Source organism: Stegodyphus dumicola, chromosome 7 (assembly GCF_044657685.1).
Source record: "Stegodyphus dumicola isolate Sdum_Otavi_A_Nest chromosome 7, ASM4465768v1".
Taxonomy (NCBI): Eukaryota; Metazoa; Arthropoda; class Arachnida; order Araneae; family Eresidae; genus Stegodyphus; species Stegodyphus dumicola.
The window spans coordinates 185,305,076-185,323,102 of record NC_140774.1 but is presented as its reverse complement, the minus strand read 5'-3'; the positions used below and the strand labels follow the sequence as shown (position 1 = coordinate 185,323,102).

Here is an 18,027-nt window from a genome sequence, read left to right as displayed (position 1 = left end):
GCTGATTTTTCATTTGTTTTATTTATATTATTCAATATATATTTTCTGTAGCTATTTTCTACTTAACTGAGTAAAGAAGCTAGCTATTTATAGTCAATTCCAAAAGCCTGGATTTTAAGTTTGTAATTTTGGTAAAAACTGTTGGATTTTTAAATAATATTTATTAACAGATGTATTCGAATATTTTAAGATGTTTTTTAATGCCTTAGTGATGGTTCATTTTAGTTTTATTTGAAGAGTATCAACATTGTTATCACTGAAGTTCATTTACTGTGAGTGAGTGAAGATCTCTGTCCATGAGTTTAAATGGCTTATAACATGTTCCTATCAGCTTTGTTGCCAAACTTTTTGCTCCATGGTACAACCATCTAATTTTGGAATCACAGATCATTGGATTATCTGAAAGGGAGAAAAATGGTGAGATTACTAATAATGAAGATTATATAATTAAAATTATTTATTTATTTTTAATCAAAAAAGGAATGAAAGAATTATTTCACAATAATAGTATAGGATTAGAAATGGCATGTTAAGTGAAACAGAAATTTTTCTCAATACTGAATAATATAACATAAAGAATGTTGAGTATGTATATAATTATATTTCAAAAGCCCTTTAAATGATATTTTCTTTCAACAAATATGCAAGTTTTTATTTATAATTTTCATAAAATTTCCTATATAATATAGAAAAAAAAAATAAGCATTAATTAAAAAGTACATGCAATGTACATACACCTCTAATTGAGTGTTTCCCAGTTTAATTTTATTTTGGAAATTTGAATGAAATTAGGAAATCACTATTATAAATTTTATTCTTAATAGATAAAGAAAATTTTACGAGAGCATTTTTAAGACTTTTTTTATTGTGTAATGTAATTAGCATATAAAATTATGCAAATGAATTTGAAGCAGAAACATATTTAGTGTTCAAAGATCATTTCTCAGTTTTAATAACTTATTTCTTAAAAATGAATATTTTTACTCTTTTATGTTTATTATTATAACATCTTTTATGTTATACTAATAAACATAATAGAGTAAAAATATTAATTTTTTCTGTATTCATGTCTGCATCATAAATTCATCATTATTTTTTTTATTTATTTTTTTTTTTTATTTTTGAATCAACCTATATTGAATTATTTAGGTTTTCATTTTATGCCTTGGTAATTGCATATGGCTTTTGTGATAATGGGAATCCTATTACATTTGAAATCATTTTTTAATTCAAGTGACATGCAATCTTAGGATATTTTTATTTAGATTTGAACTAAATGCCTTTATGGAGTATATAAACTCTTTCTTTAGTGTAATCTGATAACTTCTGAAGAATCTGAAAAAATCCCAAGAGTTTATTCAAGTTTTTAAAAGTAAAAAAGGAATTTCAGTCGGACCTTAGTATGTAGATTTCAGTTTAACACTGGAAACAATTTTAAGATTTCTGGTCAAACCTACTATGGCTTAGAAATTAAGAATATCGAAAGTAAAATCTTATGTTTAAAATGAGCTGTTCAAAAGAGTAGAAAAAGAATTTTTTACAATATTATTTCATCACAAATTAACGTCACGTGGAGGTCTTTGAATTTATTTAATTTTAAAATAGGAATTTAATTATTTAAGATGTAGCTGTTTATTTCACCAGATGGTTAGCTCACAGAGCTTGCAGTATTTCTATCAAGGTGCAATACTTTCTATGTTGCCAAGATATGAAATTTTCGAATAATTTAATACCTTCAACTCACTCCTGTAAATATCGCTGCAAATCTCTAAATTGCTTTCCACAAGACTAAAGTTCTTTGAAATAACATTTGAAACACACTGCGTAATGGAGCAGAATAAAAAGGTGAGAGAGCAGAAACTTTGAACTTTTTATGCAGAGAGTAATGCCGAATTAAAATTTTATATAGTATACATGGTATTAAAAAAGTTCCTTTGATATGTGAATAAAAAGAAATTCAATTTCTTAGAAACATTTAGTAAAATTATGTTGTAATTCACTACTTACAGTCAATGTTTAATATCTCCAGATGGCACCAAACTGGCCTCCATATTGATTCATCAAATGTAGAAAATTCGTTCAGCTCCAAGTTAACCCTTTTCAAATTTGGCATTCGATGGAATATATTTTCTGGTAAACTCTCAAGTTTATTGCGCCTAAAAACATAATATTTTTATATTATTATTTGCTGTAAGAGATGAAGGGTTGTAGTAAAAAATGTTGCTGCACTATTTTAGTTATTTTAAATATGTTAGCTCTTTGTTTAAAAATATTTTTTGAATAATAATCTTCCTTGGTTTTGGTTACATTAAAATTTTTCCGTGATTATAATATGAATCGATGTTATTCTTTTCTTTTAAAGAGAACATTTTCTTATGATGTAGATGTTAAGTGTGTGTGCATATATATGTATATATATAAAGAATTAAATACAAAGTAAAAACAATTAAAAACCTAATAGTTTTAATGATGGAAAATAAAATAAGAAAAAAAAATAAAAAAAAAAAAAGAAGAAGCACAATGGCAAACCTCAAGAAATACAGAGAGGGAAAACATGGCAAAAACAAAAATGAAAAATCTGATGGGTACACCACATCACTTCCTTGTATGGAATATTAAATTATACACTTTTTTTTTTTTTTGCTGTATTTCATTTAAACTTATTTCCTCGAATTTCATTAGAGATATATTTCTCATTCAATTCATTCAGTTCTCTCTTCGCTGCAAGGCAAAAATACACGAAACCTCAAAATATCTTTATTAAAAATGTAAAACACCAAATACAGTTAAAACAATTAAAAAATAATTTTTACAATTAAAATTAGAGTTTCTACGCAGAAACAAGCAGTTCGGATAGCGGACAAGAAGGCAGATTTTTCTGTGCACAAAACTTAAAGTTTACTTTTGGTCCCATTCGGCAAATAGACGCTGAAGATGCAGAAAATGACAAATGTGGCTGCTATGGTTAAAAAAAAAAAAAAAAATATGAGGCTTGGCCGCGCTTAAAAAATTTTTTAATTGTTGATAATTTTAAAACTATTCCATGCAGATTAACTAAAAGCATAAAAACCTTAACCGGAAGATAAGAACAACATAATTCAATCATTTTCAAAACAAAAAATGCACAATTTACCAGCATTTAAGAATAAAATAACTGAGCTGAGTAAGAGTGAGGCATATATATGGTGCAGTTGATGGTAACCAAAAAGGGAGCTGCACAACTGCAATATATAGCAGTCCTATATACAAAGTCTACTCGTTTTTGAGTTATGCGAGATGCATACATACGTACGTACAGACGTCATGGAAAAAAATCTCTTCTGAATCCATTTTAAATCTTTTTGCAACCCGTTTTGGGAAAATGAGTCTTTTATTCTATTCTTACGCACAGATGTCATGCAAAAACATCGCTAAATTGAATTCGATAGCTGTCAAAATGGATATTTTTGTGGAAATATGATACCCGAAAATTTTTGCTATTACAATACTTCCTTAATTTTGTACGAGGAAGTAAAAATGATTTACATCATCATCAGATGGTTGATGCAACAGAAGAAGTAAATAAATTAAAATAGCCTCTCAGCTTAGTTATTAATTAAAATATTAAACGATAACAAATTGCCATACAACGTTATCAAAAAACAACTAATTAAAATACACTTATATTATTATAACTTAATAAAAGTTATTTGCACCACCCAACTCTTGTTTTTCTAAGCTGTCCCTCAGCCAATATGGCGGTATAGTTTGGATGTAATTAACCCAGTTGAATTAGGCAGTCATGTCAAATTCTAACATGGGTTATAATTTACATTTGATTGTATCATAGTTTTCTATCTCTTTTATTAACAAAACTGGCCTATTTCAGCTTCCAAGTCCCAAGAAAGTCCACTTGAGCAAGCTCTATATTTTTAAACATTTGACAGTTTCTTTCGTTTTCTACCTTTATTCTCTTTTAGGTTAGCTATAATTTATAACATTTTTTCTAAATTCCAATTTTACATTGTGTAAGATTTCTCATAGTTTACTTGACACTGCTCTTACTATATAATTTTTAGCTCAGAAGGGCTATTAATTTCAAAACGGCATTTTGGGTCGATTAACTTTTCAAACTGTTGCCAACAAGCATTATCGCCATGTATTATATTTAAAGAAACTAAATAATGAAGAATCTGCATGATGTTTATCCCAGTGTGAAAAACAACGGAACCTAGAGCCATCAAATTTTGAATAAGGCATCTTCCAACCGAACATGGACACTTGGAAACCCGAATTTTGAACTCCGAATTTGTTTTATTATCTATTTCAAATTTTGTAAAACTTTAACGAATTTTTTATTAACAAACTCAAGGATTTCAAAGCAAGCCATGGGAACACTGTACGGAAAAATTAGTAACAAACGGCAACCAAAAAGCGACCAACGGCAACATTGTACGAAAAACATTTTTATCTCCAGCGCTCAAGACTGTCTATCAGAAATTCTAAAAATATGTTGTTTTGCTGTTTTTAAATATTTTGCGATATTGCTGTTGATGAATTTTATGTGTTTTAAGTGTGAAGAACGTGATATTTAATAAATAAAGGTAACACCAAAAAACGTTTAAAAAACGTCCTTTTGAGAGTAATATAAAATCTGAAAGCTTTCAGATTTTCTTTTTAGCCAAGAAGGGCTATTAATAGCGTTTGGCATTTTGCGTTGATTCACGATAAATGTCTTTTACTTTTCGAACTGCTGCCACCAAATATTACAGCCCTGTATTATATTTAAAGAAATTAAATAATGAAGAATCTGCATAAATGTATGTATGTTTCTTGCACTGTTATAAAGCAAAGGTACCTAGAGCTATCAAATTTTGAATGACGTAATCTTCCACCGAATATGGGCATCTGGAGGTCCTAATTTGTTTTATTACCGATTTCATATTTTGTAACACTTCAACGAATTTTTTATTGACAAACTCAATGATTTCAAAGCGAGCAATAGCAAAACTGTACGGGGGTAGGAACGTATTTGCCACCCCCCCCCCCAAAAAAAAATCGCCAGCGCGACTGTGTATCGGAAATTCTGAAGATAAGCTCATTTTAAAATTATTTTGCGATATTGTTGTTGAATAGAATTTTACGGTTTAAGTGCAAAGAACGTTAATAAATGAAAGTAACACACAAAAGATTAAAAAGAGTCCCTTTGGCCGTAATGTAAAATCTGAAGGCTTTCAGATTTTTTTAAACTTACTTTTTCTTCAATTTTTAATTATCCCAATTATATTTTATTTAGCCCAGAAGGGCTTTTATTCTCGGAACGGCATTTTGCTTCGAATCATTCTAAAAGTCTGAATCACCTTTCAAAATGTTGCCACCAAATATTATCGCATTATATCACATATAAAGAAATTAAATAATAAAGAATCTGCATGAATGTTTGTATGTTTTTTTGCATTGTGATAAAACGGCCGAAGGTAGAGTCATCAAATTTTGAAGTACGTAATCCTACATCGAACAAGTACACCTGGAAGGCTAAATTTTGAAATTTCGAATTTGTTTTATTATCTATTTCATATTTTGTAAACCTTTAACGAATTTTAGTTGAACAAACTCAACGATTTCAAAGAAAGTAATGGCAACACTGTACGGAAAAAATATTTTTATTTCCAACGCGAAGACTGTCTATGACAAATTCTAAACTATGCTGTGATATTTAATAAATAAAGGTAACACACGAAACTTCAAAAGACGCCCGTTTGAGCATAATATAAAATCTGAAAACTTTCAGATTAAACGTTTTTTTTTTTTTTTTTTTTTTACTTTTTTTCAAAAAACTAATCACGATGCATTAGAATTAAAAGAATTGTTTAATTCCCTTTGATTTTTCCTTTCGTTGAACTGAAGTGAATTAATACTTCTGGTGAATTGAAATTGAGATTCATTTTCCAAGGAATTAATACTTCATTTGTATTCAGACTGGCGGTTTTTGGATTCATAAACCAGGTAATTGGATGTTCTTTTTCAAATTATTCATTTTTACTTCAGCAAAGAATTTTCCTAATTATTTTTACTGAGTTTTATTAGTTTTAAAAACTCAAAGTTTAAATAAAAATTCTTCATTTTAAGAAATACTTATCTAATAAACAATAAATAAAAATATAAGAAGTTCTTATAAAATAAGCTCCTATTTAAAATCAGTAAAATCATAAATGAGGTAAAAGGAGAAATATCATTGAGATATTAAATTATTCTCTTTACAGAATTCATCTACATTTTTGTACCACGAATAGTGAAAGCGTGAGGCGCCCTTGATAAATTTACTATAAATATTGTGGTTTACAGTCCTGACAGTCGATCATTTGATAAAAAAATTTAAGTCTCAATGTTATCGGTCAACTTTTTCAGTTTAAAAATAATTTTTCAATAATAACTAATCATTATTTTACTTCCAATAATTCTGTTACGTCAAATGATCGTGCAAATCGAGCAATTTTGTCAAAAAATTAGAAATATCGTTGAAATATAATACAAACTTCATTTAAAAGATTTTTTTTCTGCTCTGACCAGCGGTGTAAATAGTTAAATTTTAAGAGTTTTAATTTGTTAAATAAAGGTATATGCGAAAAGACTTTTCAAAATTTAATTCTGAAAATTCTAAACCAGATTTTGTAAAAATTTGCTGCACAATATTTTATTGTCATAAAAAATGAGTGTATGTGCAAACTTTCAGCTGAATAGCTTATCAGGGAATAGTTTAAAAACAGATGCGAATTTTTTTTTTCATTGTTGTTGCAAACACAATGAATAATAGTGAGTTAAATAAAAATTTATAAAAACGACCGTATATTTAAAAAAAAAATTCTAGCAAGTTCCCTAATTAATATTTTTTTATCAAGAGGATGAAGAATTTTTTCCTTAATCTTCGAAAATTTCAAACATTTATAACAGATGTCTGGATGTTAAATTTTTAAAAGTTTCATAAAAGAATGCACTGTTACGTCGAATGATAATAACCGCGTTCACATTAAGCGGAGGGCACTGTAATGTGACCTTAATGTCACCACTACAAAGAAACTAAAGAATCGATTCTGTTTTATATTGTAGCATAATTTTTTCCCCTAAAATATAGAAAATCAGTATCTTTTTATCATTTTTGTTTTAAAAGAAGACGAAGAGCTTGTTTTATAATTTGGGAAAATTTCAAAACCTTGTAACCTTTACATTTTTAAATGCTGAAATTTTAAAATTATTGACGTCAAATAACAGGGAAGAAAAGAAAAGCGTTTTTAAAAATTCTAAAAAATGTTGAAAATTTCATACAAATCTTATTTAAAAGGGTTTTTTTTTTTTTTTTTTTTTTCCATCTATTTGATGGTGGAAACAGTAAATTTATAAAATTTTTAGTTTGTTCGTTAAACGATGATATGCGAGAAAAATCGTTTCAGCATTAAATTTTAAAAAAAAATCTAAATCGAATTTGAAAAAAAATCTTTTCACCATATCATATTGTCATATGGAAACTGTATGTGTACTAAATTTGAGATCGATAGCTTATCAGGAAGTAGTGTTAAAGAATCAGTAAAAACTTCTTTCTAACAGTTAGCGACTAACTTCATGAGTTAAATAAATACTAAAAACATCTCATTCGTTAGCTGAGTAAAGTTTCCATAACAAATTTAAATACGGTACATTTTTTTTATTAATGCAGACTGCACATGCAAATTTAATCTACGTAAATGTACTTGACTAGTCTTGTTTTCCTATTTCAATGATATTTTTGTTTTCGAAGTTATTATGCATTATTAACAATCCAGGTACTTTGCAAGCGATAAAGTCGCCAACAACTGATGCCAAACGGAATGTTTTCGCTGGTAACCTTTTACGCCTTATTTTCAAAACAAGTCACAGCCATTTCCTATTAGATTGATTGTTTCTTACTTTACTGGTATACAATTACATAGAATTTTTACCAAATAGTTCAATTTTATGCCCTAAGGCCAATTAGGATGGTATCACGCCGTTCAACCGTGCGTGGTAATTAAATCAATTAGGATGCAGTCACACTGCTCATCCGAAGCCGAAAATATAGAAAAGGCAAAGTCAAGGGTTAAACTCATCCATTCTAATAAGAATGCACTAGCGAATTAAAACACTGCGGTCTTACATAATTTCTGATTAAGCTATTCTTACGAATTGAAATAATTCTTTCATTTAAACTTGTATTCCAAATTAAGATTTAACTTGAAATTAATGCAGATAATTACTGAGAGAATTAGATTTTTGTAGCGTAGTTTACGTGAGATGAGATCGCTTGGGATCACGTGATATGAACCGACGAATCAGGATGTTGAGCCATAAAAGCATAGTAAATTCTTAAATTTATTTTCTTTATTTATTGGCTTTTTAAAAAATTTTAAACGATTTTAAAATGTTTATGCCTTCAAAATAAAAAAATCTTAAAAACTAACATTTGTTAACATTTTTTATGTATATACTGTATGTTGTAGCCATAAAGTCTGCTTGGCGAGATTTGCGCCGGCGAAACGGAAAAGTACCACAATCCATTATTAATTAATGCAAAAAAAGGGGGCGGATGATTTAAAAATCTGCGCAGCTGGTTACGTCATAGCTTGGAATTTAGTAACCTGATTAGTTGTTGAAAGAACTGCAATATTTATATCTCTGAAATAAACCGTGATGCTTTAACTTTAGAGAATCTTTAGAGTTTCTTCCTTTAAACATGCAGAACACCTCGCCATGTCACTCTCGGGACAATTCCCTTCGCCTTACGCTATTAAATAAATGCACATTGCTGTTAAGAATTCCCAGGCTCTCAGCCTTTGTCAACCTACAGTAATCTTCATCATTTTACTTATTTACCGACTTTTGCATTTCAAACTTAGCTAGATTTCTCCCATATAGCATTTTTACGTGTTATGCTAGTTAGGAAAAGGACCTTCTCTTCTATAGTGAACTGGACACTGGATAAAGCTGCAAAGCCTAAATTACCTGCATAAGTGACTCCCAGTTCACCTGACTGTGTATCTTCGAGAAACAGTTGAGGGAAGAACTGAAGTCCCTTATGGAGTTGGATTTTATTTTATGTCCCATTTGATGCTAAATAAATTTGAAAGTATTCAGTCATGTGTAATTTGGATTACTGAACTTTTCAATCAATTTAATTTGAGATCCTTTTTTAAAAGTTTTTAGATTTAAAGCTTCAGTTACATCTTTGGCATAAAAATCTTTTTAAGGAATATTTGTTTTGTTTGATTGTTTCGTTAGGTTAAGAGATGAATATCTCGGTTATGAAAATTTGCAGCATAATAAAATAGAAAAATGCATACGTAATAATTTACTGATGTGACATAAAAGTCCATATATATAAATTATATATAAATCATCATTTCTCCCCGTTTCAATAAATATAAATAGAAGTTTAGTCCTTTGTACTCGAAATGTAACTCTCATTTGCTACACAGTGTATTTCCTCGAGTTCAAAGGCTTAAACTGAGTAATTAAGTATTAGAAATTAGAAATACTTAACTCTAAATTTATTTCCTGGAGAAGTAAAGCTGGCTGTGGCAAAGCTGATCGTGCTAGATACGTGATTGAATTATCAGAGAGATCTAACATTTCCAAATTCTTTAGAACTTCAAATGCTTTGTAGCCAACGATACTGATTTGTCCTTTTACAAATCGTAACTTCCTCAGGCTTGTTGGTCCACGTTCGAACCAATGATTATTCACCACTGCTATGTAATTCCCTTCAAGGTCTAAAGTTTTCAGTTTCTTAAGATTTTCCATCGAGACGTAAGCAAAAGGTCTTGCTGCTGTGAAAGTGTCCACGATAGATATAGACTCTAGTGATGTTTCCAAGCCTTGAAATTGCCTTTCTCCTAAGTTAGCTATTCTCGTGAAGTTGGATTTTAAGATTTTCAAATGCTTAATAGTAACATTTTCGAAAATATCAGATGGAAGATAGTCGAAGTACGAGTTTTCAATCACAAACGAGGATAGATGACGTCCATGATATCCTTTAATTGAGTTTCTGAGTTCTTTTAATGAATTGATATGCAAACAATGGGAGGCAATCGCTTTTCCCTTTTCACTGCAATAACATGGATAGACTCCTTCTCGGGAAGGACAATTTTCACTAAGCACATAATGGAAAAAGAGGAATGAGACAACCGATTTCCAAAAATCAGTTTTGTTAAAGCATGTGTGATCCAATGCTTTGAAATCTTATTAAATATTATCACACACAAATGGTGAAACGCAACAAGATAACGATAATAAATTCCTTGGGAAACTTACATTTGTATTACGTTGGAGTAAAATATTTCAGATAAGATCTGAGAAAAATCTGTTCATGAAAAGAAAAAAAAATATGTTTCATAATTTGAATCAAAAAGCCACTTCTCACCCTCCTTATGGTTTCAAGTATTACCTCAGTTTACATAAATTTCTGTGATTTTTACTCCTTATTTTCACTGTCTCGGTTTGGAATATATGAAACATATGACAAATTATCCCTTATTTATTGACAGATTTTTTTTTTTTTCGATTTAAAGATAAGTCTTGTAGGAATATTCTATAAACCCCCAGACAGTTCCTAAGAAGTATGGTACATTATTAACTTGCTATTTTCAAAATTTCCATAAAAAAAACTGAGTTTACGAATTTGAAAATTAGATTTTAAAAGTTAAATTTAAAAGTTAAAATTAAGACTCTGAAATTATTGAAAAATCGAAACTGTGTAAATCGTATAAAGCTCGTATAAAAGTCATCTCTTCTAATTAAATGAAACAATATATGTATGCTTGACATGGATAAGATAAAACTCTTTTTAACGCGTTGGATAATGTTGACAGAACAATGGCCACTATTGCTATGAAAATTAAAATGCAGCAGAGGAGCGGTAAAAAAAAAAAAAAAAAAAAAAAAAATTACAGTAATGCTTATTGATTAAAATATAAAAGAATTTGATATTTGATAACTAGTAAATAGCATTTTGTAATACCTGCCATGTTTAAAATTGAATTGAGACATATCCTTTCTTTTCTTTACCAACAATTTCCTTCATTCTCTCGACCTGCAACTGATTTACAACAATGTAACAAGCCTAGAGTGCCAGATCAAGCATCTGTGTGTCGTACACAAACAAAAACTGTTTTTTCAGTTTAGATGTGTTTATAGTTGGTCTTACGATTTGTGTTTTAAGGTGATGTTGAAACCAAATTAGGCGAGTTCTGTTGAAAAGTGATCTTCGTAGTGGGGAAAATTTAAATTAATCTAGGTGACTTTTGTTTAAAGTTTTTTTTAATTTTCTGAAACGATTAAATTTATTGTTTATTAATTTTATCATCAGAAATGTCTTACGGAAGGAAGCATTTGAGTGATTATCCATAAAAAAATGGCCCAAATTGAACAAGAAGCTATTAATAAATCCAGAAAACTTGACTCATTCTTGCTATCAGTTAAACCTTATGGTGATAAACAAAAATGAATATACATAGTATGAATTTGAATCAGGTGTGGATGGGATTAACCTAACCGGGGCCCGGGCAACTTGGAAAAGGGTGCTGGCACATTTTCCAAAGTTACCTATTGTTCGCCAAGGCTCATGGGTGCTTATGCACAAAGGTGCAGGTGCAGATATGAAGTTCAGGATCAAAACTGCCGGGATACCCTTCTGTAGGTCTTAATCTAGGCGAATATTTACCAACTGAGGTGTCGGTATCTTTTTAAGTTTACCGCGGATTGCCAGGACAAAAGGATGGCCTGATATAAATGTGCTGGCACTCTTATGAAGTTCGATATCATGAAAAAAGCAGCTCTCCTTAAAGCTGTCGGTAATACACATGAAGATCTTTTACTCTTGACGAAAAGTTGCCTACTTGTATAAAGGTGCCATTCTTATAACACTTTTATGAAATCATCCGGGTAGTAGGATGTGAAAATTCCTTGCTTTTTTGCAATTGATTTGGTGGTTTTGACAGCTATTGAGTACACGACACGCACATCTCTAGTTCGGATCGTCGGTAATTTGAACGCAGATGGGTACATTTCTGACACCTTACGTCCAGGAATTGCCATTGCTCGCTTTGAAATCGTTGAGTTTGTTCATCAAAAATTTGTTAAAGTTTTTACAAAATATGAAACAGATAATAAAATAAATTCAAAATTCTAGTTGCTCATGTTTGGGTGGAGGATTACGTTATTTAAGATTTGATGGCTGTACTGTAGGTACAGTCGTTTTGATACAGTATGAGAAACATACACACGTTCATGCATATTCTTCATTATTTAATTTCTTTAAATATAATACAGGGCGGTAATATTTGGTAGCAACAATTTAAAAATGTGATTCTCCGTTTATAGTGAAACGACGCAAAATGGCTTTTTGAGACTAATAACCCGCCTGGACTAACGCTTCTTTGGTCTAATAAATTAAAATAATGATTATTATAAAACAAAGTGCAATAAATAATTTATTTAGATTTTTCTGTTATTTCAGAAACAAAAATTGAAAGCGTTATCAGACTTTGCAGAATTCTTCAAGTGGTGTTCCTCTCTTTGCTGCGGGAGCTTGACACTTAGCAGAAACAGCTTCAATGTTAATCTGACAAACCCAGAAGATATCTGCATTACAGTTTATTGGATTGGCTATTGAAGAGAAAAAACAGTAATTAAAAAATGAAGCAACAATCAATTTTGTTTGCATATTGAAATAATTTAGAAAAGTATTTACTGAAATAATTCAGAATAGTATTATGTGAAATGAAGGATGGGAAATTACTCAAATGTTCTAGCCACCCCAGAAGTGACATTACTGAATATAACGATATAAATGCGAAAAGAAAAAAGAACCCTGAACTCTGTAGGAACGGAATTCCTACTCTGACGGAAGGATAGAATGAAGGGGAATCAGAAGTCTACTCTTTAAAACTGAGTAGAATTCTGTAGGAACAGAGCTCAGAGAAAAACAGAAATATTGCTACATGTTTGAAGCAAATGTAGTTTGGAACTAGTAAAATTGCAGAGAGTAATAAATAGCATATTAAATTCAAAACGGCATTTTTATATTTCAAATAAGATTTACATTTTCGAGATCATATCATTCGCCAAGATGGCGCTGAACCTGCAGAACAAATTCAAGCATGGGCGATAGTATTCAAGAATAATCACGAGATTATCATGATAAATTTGGAGAGATGTGATTTTAAGACAACATTTTAGTGAGCGATTTTGGAAAAGTAGAGAAAACCGTTTATTTGCAAAGGGAAACATTCAGTAAAAGAAACCTCCTAGAAGGTTTGGCAGTAGTAACCAAGATTACTATACTACAAAGTTTACTCATATGTGACATCACTGACTCCTAGTGTGCTCAAAAGCATCTACTACTTTTATGTTTGTTTGTTTTTTTCCATTCATGTAAATAAGTGATGTCAACATCGGGAAGAGCCTAGCCTTTTCTGCCGATCGTTACTATCCTATCGATCGTAAGGATAAAGTAAAAACGGCGAGCAGTTTGAGGTACTTTTGCATATTGTTCTTCAGTTTAAAGAACTGGTTACCCAAAGGTAGTGTCCCATTTTCTGTAACAAAGAACTGGTTATCCAAAGGTAGTGTCGCATTTTCTGTCACAAAGAACTGGTTATCCAAAGGTAGTGTCCCATTTTCTGTAACAAAGAACTGGTTATCCAAAGGTAGTGTCCCATTTTCTGTCACAAAGAACTGGTTATCCAAAGGTAGTGTTCCATTTTCTGTCACAAAGAACTGGTTATCCAAAGGTAGTGTCCCATTTTCTGTAACAAAGAACTGGTTACCCAAAAGTAGTGTCCCATTTTCTGTAACAAAGAACTGGTTACCCAAAGGTAGTGTCCCATTTTCTGTAAGAATAATACTGTCACCATACGATGCGATCAAATGCATAACCATCGTTTCTCGTAACCGAACTCTTCTTAACCGAAGCAAGAGAGAAAATTAACATTTAATCATTGAATATAGAAAAGAGTTTTTAAATTCAAGTTTTTTGCTCATTGTCTTATTCTATAGAAATAAATACGTGTTTTATAACATAAAGAAGTGATCTCATAATATCGTAGGTAAAAAGAAAGGCTTGTGAAAGCTTGATCCATAATATGAGTTTTAGACATCCTAAGTTTACTGATGACCTTAAATGTTCTTTCGCACTGAAAGAGATACATAAAAGTGAAATAAATTAGCAAACAACGAAGCATCAAAGATTTCAATATGTTATTAAAAACGTAATACATCCCAAGTGAAACTTTATCAGTTATTTTGTTAACACTGTTCTTGTCAGTTTTCCAAATGAAAAGTTTCTAATGATAATTGGTTACTTTGACTATGGCTAAGCACACAAGGGCTATCTGCCAGAAAATATTTGAACCTGAAAATTTAATGGTTCTACGGAGTATGGGTTTTTATTATTTGCCCTTTTTTGCTAAATGTTCAGCATTTATATTATACTGCTATTAATGTCCTCTATATACTTCTTGAACTTCATTTTGTGGGACACTGGTTTTAATATTTTAAAGGTATAACGCAAAAATTATCGGTTTTTTCCCTGCTATAACGACTGCATATTATTTTCTTTATATGATTAAAATGAAAACAAGGAGAAGATTAAAGACAAGATAAGCTTCAAAAATTTATTTATTAATTCATTTATAGAAGTTTTTTTTTCAAGGAGAGAAATTGTTCATTTATAACAATTATAACATTCATTATTTTGATTCAAGATTGGGCATAAAACTGTGATATTTTTGTCCTTCTGCTAATTCTCTTCGGGATTCGTTTATTGAATTAATTAAAATTAAAGATGTCTAGTGTCTATTGAAAATATCCGCATTTTTATCATAAACTAACTTTATTTCTAATGAAAAATCTGCATTAATTTATATTGAAGAAAATCCTTTAAAAAAAATTGAATCGTTAACGAAAACTTTACGATAACCAAGCGTACCCAATTCTTTTCGAATTTTGACTGAAACATTAACACACACACACACACACACAAAAAAAAAAAAAAAAAAAAAAAAAAAAAAAAAAAAAACTAGTTTTATAAATTTATACAACAGCATTCTAATTTCCTTTGCTAATATGAGGGTACATTTTCTTTAAAATGCATCAAAACACGATGAAACCTTTCAAGTTTTATTTGAAATATAGAGTAAAATTTGAATGCAACAATAAAAATTATTTTCATTTCTTAATAGTGAACCTGCTCAAGTAATCTCACGTTTTTCATAAGTTGGTGCTCTCCAAAGTGATGCTCATGTTCACAGAAAGTGCATTTCTTTATTAAGTAATAGAATTTTTCAAATATTAAAAATTTCATCGTACAACAAATCAAGTTTAAACGTAGATTAAAATTCAGTGTCATGATTCTAAACTATTGTTTTCAAAATGCGGAATAAGATCTCCCAAAACCTAAATGTAATTTTGTATTTTATATGTTTATATTTTGTACTCCTTTCTTTTGTTTGCTGAATTGCTTACATGACTAGATATCTGAAATTCTTTCATTTATTTCAGTAACTCATTTTTAAATACATTATCATATTATCTTTCTACAGGTACATTGTGTACTCGATTTATTTTTTTCATTGGTTTATTTCAGTATAAAAAGTATACTTTTCATTCTAGAAGTAATTAACAGGAAAGCAATGTAAATCAGAGCCGTTAAATAACTGTTTTTGTAATTTCAATAGAAAAAAATAAACATGACTATTATAGCATTCAGTCAGTAAGCTTCAATCAATTTGATGCTCTCTTAAACTATACGAATGTTAACATATAAACAATTATTTTCCAAAACTTATATGACTATAAAATGCAACAAAATTAGTTCTTACCTTCTAAGGAAAGGCTGTTTAGCCTAGATAACACAGGTGACCACGTATCTTCATTTATTACATGAATAAGATTAGAATTTAGATTTACGTCTCTTAGGGCTGGCATTTCAGAGAACATATCTTTCGGTAACTGTCGAATTTTATTGTACCTGGAAAAGAAATATTTTTTTTTTGAGAAAACATGGCACTTTAATATTTCACATTATCAATAATTATGCTCTTTGTGCACATTGATGCATTATATTTACCCTCAGACACGGGTGAACAGGGAGTCACTGATGCAGGTTCCCAGGCTTGTTACATTTACCCTCAATCAAGCAATTATAAAATTATTCATTACCTAATACACTGACTACCAATAAGTATTTGGACACCTGTGATAGAAAAGAAAAAAATAACTTTATTCAAGATCAATAGTTGGTAGAGCCTCCACGAGAGGTAATTACAGCGTGGACCCTCTGGGGCATACTTTCCATAAGTCTTTGTATGACAGCTAGTGGTATTTTCTTCCACTCGGCTTGGAGAAGACATAGAAGTTCCTTCACCGATTTTGCACGGGTAGTGCACCCCTGAATTCGGCGATGCAACTCGTCCCAGAGGTTCTCATTAGGGTTCAGGTCTGGACTCTGGGCAGGCCAGTCCATTCGATGAACTCCATTGGCACCACACCAAGCCTCGGTTATCGTCGAAACATGACAACTGGCATTGTCGTCCTGAAAGTAACAGGGTCCAACCCGTAAAACTGCCACAACGTAGGAAGCACATTGTCATCCAAAATAGTGCAGTAGGCATCGGAGTTGAGATTACCATGAATGGGGACCAAGGGTCCCAGCCCATACCAGGAGAAACACCCCCATACCATAATTCCACCTCCGCCGAACTTGACTGTTGGCACAATGCATTCTGGCAGGAGACGTTCTCCAGGTAGACGGCAGACCCAGACCCTGACATCCGAACGGTAAAGGGTGAACCTTGATTCGTCACTCCAAAGAACCCGTTTCCACTGATCTACGGTCCAATTTCGATGTGCTTTGCACCACATTAACCGAGCAGCGCGGTTGAACTTTTTGTTCAAAGGCTTATGGGCAGCAGCACGATTATGAAAGCCAAGCAGATGTGCTTCCTTACGAATGGTATTCATTGAAACAATACTCCCGCATGTCTGTTGAAACTCCTCGCGGATGAGGGCCATCGGTTGGGTGCGGTTCTTCCGAATTTCTCTGGACAGCACTCGTCGGTCTCTTTCTCCCAGTTTCGTTGGTCTGCCGATTCGGGACACATTCCGACAATCACCGCTCACCTTCCACTTCTTAATCACATAGGCCACCGTCGATTTTGGGTACTTCAGATCGCTAGATATGTCCCTTAAGGATTGGCTACATTTGTGATACCCGATAATTATACCTTTCTCGAAATCAGAGAGCTCCGAACTGCGAGGCATCTTGCATGCGACTAAAGCCGATGCTGTTTCCTACACGATATATACCGGCGGAGTCCGTGACGTACCTTAGGACCGCATATATCGTCATTTGCATTAGGTGTCCAAATACTTATTGGTAGTCAGTGTAGTACCATTTTAGAAATATTCAGCTCATCTACCAGAATAACAATTGTCACTTGAATAATGTGAGGGTTGGGGCACTGAATCGCACACAATTAAAAATCTCTGCAACTTTTAATTGTACCACATCTGACTCTGACTTCCCGAAAGTGTAATTGCAGTAGTTTGGTATTGAAAAAAAGGTTATGGTAGATTAACTGATTTAAGCATAGCGATTAGAGAGTTATCTGCCTCTATAAGGAGTGATGTTTCCGTGGAGGACGTTTTAAGGAAAAACCGCTCATATTCACGTTACACATAGAGAAAATCACGAAAGCCCCCAATCGGCCGGGCCGTTCGATGGTATTTGAACCGGAGTCAAATAATCACTATTCAGAGAACTTAACTGCTCTGCTACTGATAGGCTGCCTTATCAATAATATACATAGTTAACTAATGGATATTTTATGTTTTAAGCTAGAGAAGAGAAAAAGGAAGATGAACCATCTGTTAAATTGCAAATATATATAATACATGTTCATAATAGTATACGTAAAATATGAAACGTTTCTATAAAACTAAACCAATGAAAACGAATAAGATCAAATAAACCAAACCAAC

The 18,027-nt window shown here is 31.3% G+C and overlaps 3 protein-coding genes across 3 annotated transcripts in view; 1 reads left to right on the top strand and 2 right to left on the bottom strand.

Annotated features, from left to right (window-relative positions):
• Positions 1–417, top strand: part of L2HGDH (L-2-hydroxyglutarate dehydrogenase) — a 32,433-nt gene extending 32,016 nt beyond the window's left edge. Inside the window, exon 8 of the mRNA XM_085821150.1 lies at positions 226–417. Coding sequence (XP_085677276.1) covers positions 226–235 — 10 coding nt within the window. The 3' untranslated portion in view covers positions 236–417. The remainder of the gene's footprint in view (positions 1–225) is intronic.
• Positions 254–11,012, bottom strand: LOC118195863 (uncharacterized). Its single transcript, XM_035367201.2, has 4 exons — positions 11,006–11,012; positions 9,530–10,226; positions 2,008–2,156; positions 254–399 (listed from the first exon to the last, which is right to left on the bottom strand). Exons 1-4 carry the CDS (start codon positions 11,010–11,012, stop codon positions 254–256), a joined length of 999 nt encoding a protein of 332 aa, XP_035223092.2.
• Positions 11,013–12,463: 1,451 nt separating this feature from the next.
• The window catches only part of LOC118195861 (uncharacterized), a 31,056-nt gene continuing 25,492 nt past the window's right edge, over positions 12,464–18,027 (bottom strand). The window contains exons 5-6 of the mRNA XM_035367200.2: positions 15,867–16,015; positions 12,464–12,651 (exon numbers count right to left, since the gene is read on the bottom strand). Of these exons, the coding sequence (XP_035223091.1) occupies positions 12,524–12,651; positions 15,867–16,015 (277 nt within the window). The 3' untranslated portion in view covers positions 12,464–12,523. The remainder of the gene's footprint in view (positions 12,652–15,866; positions 16,016–18,027) is intronic.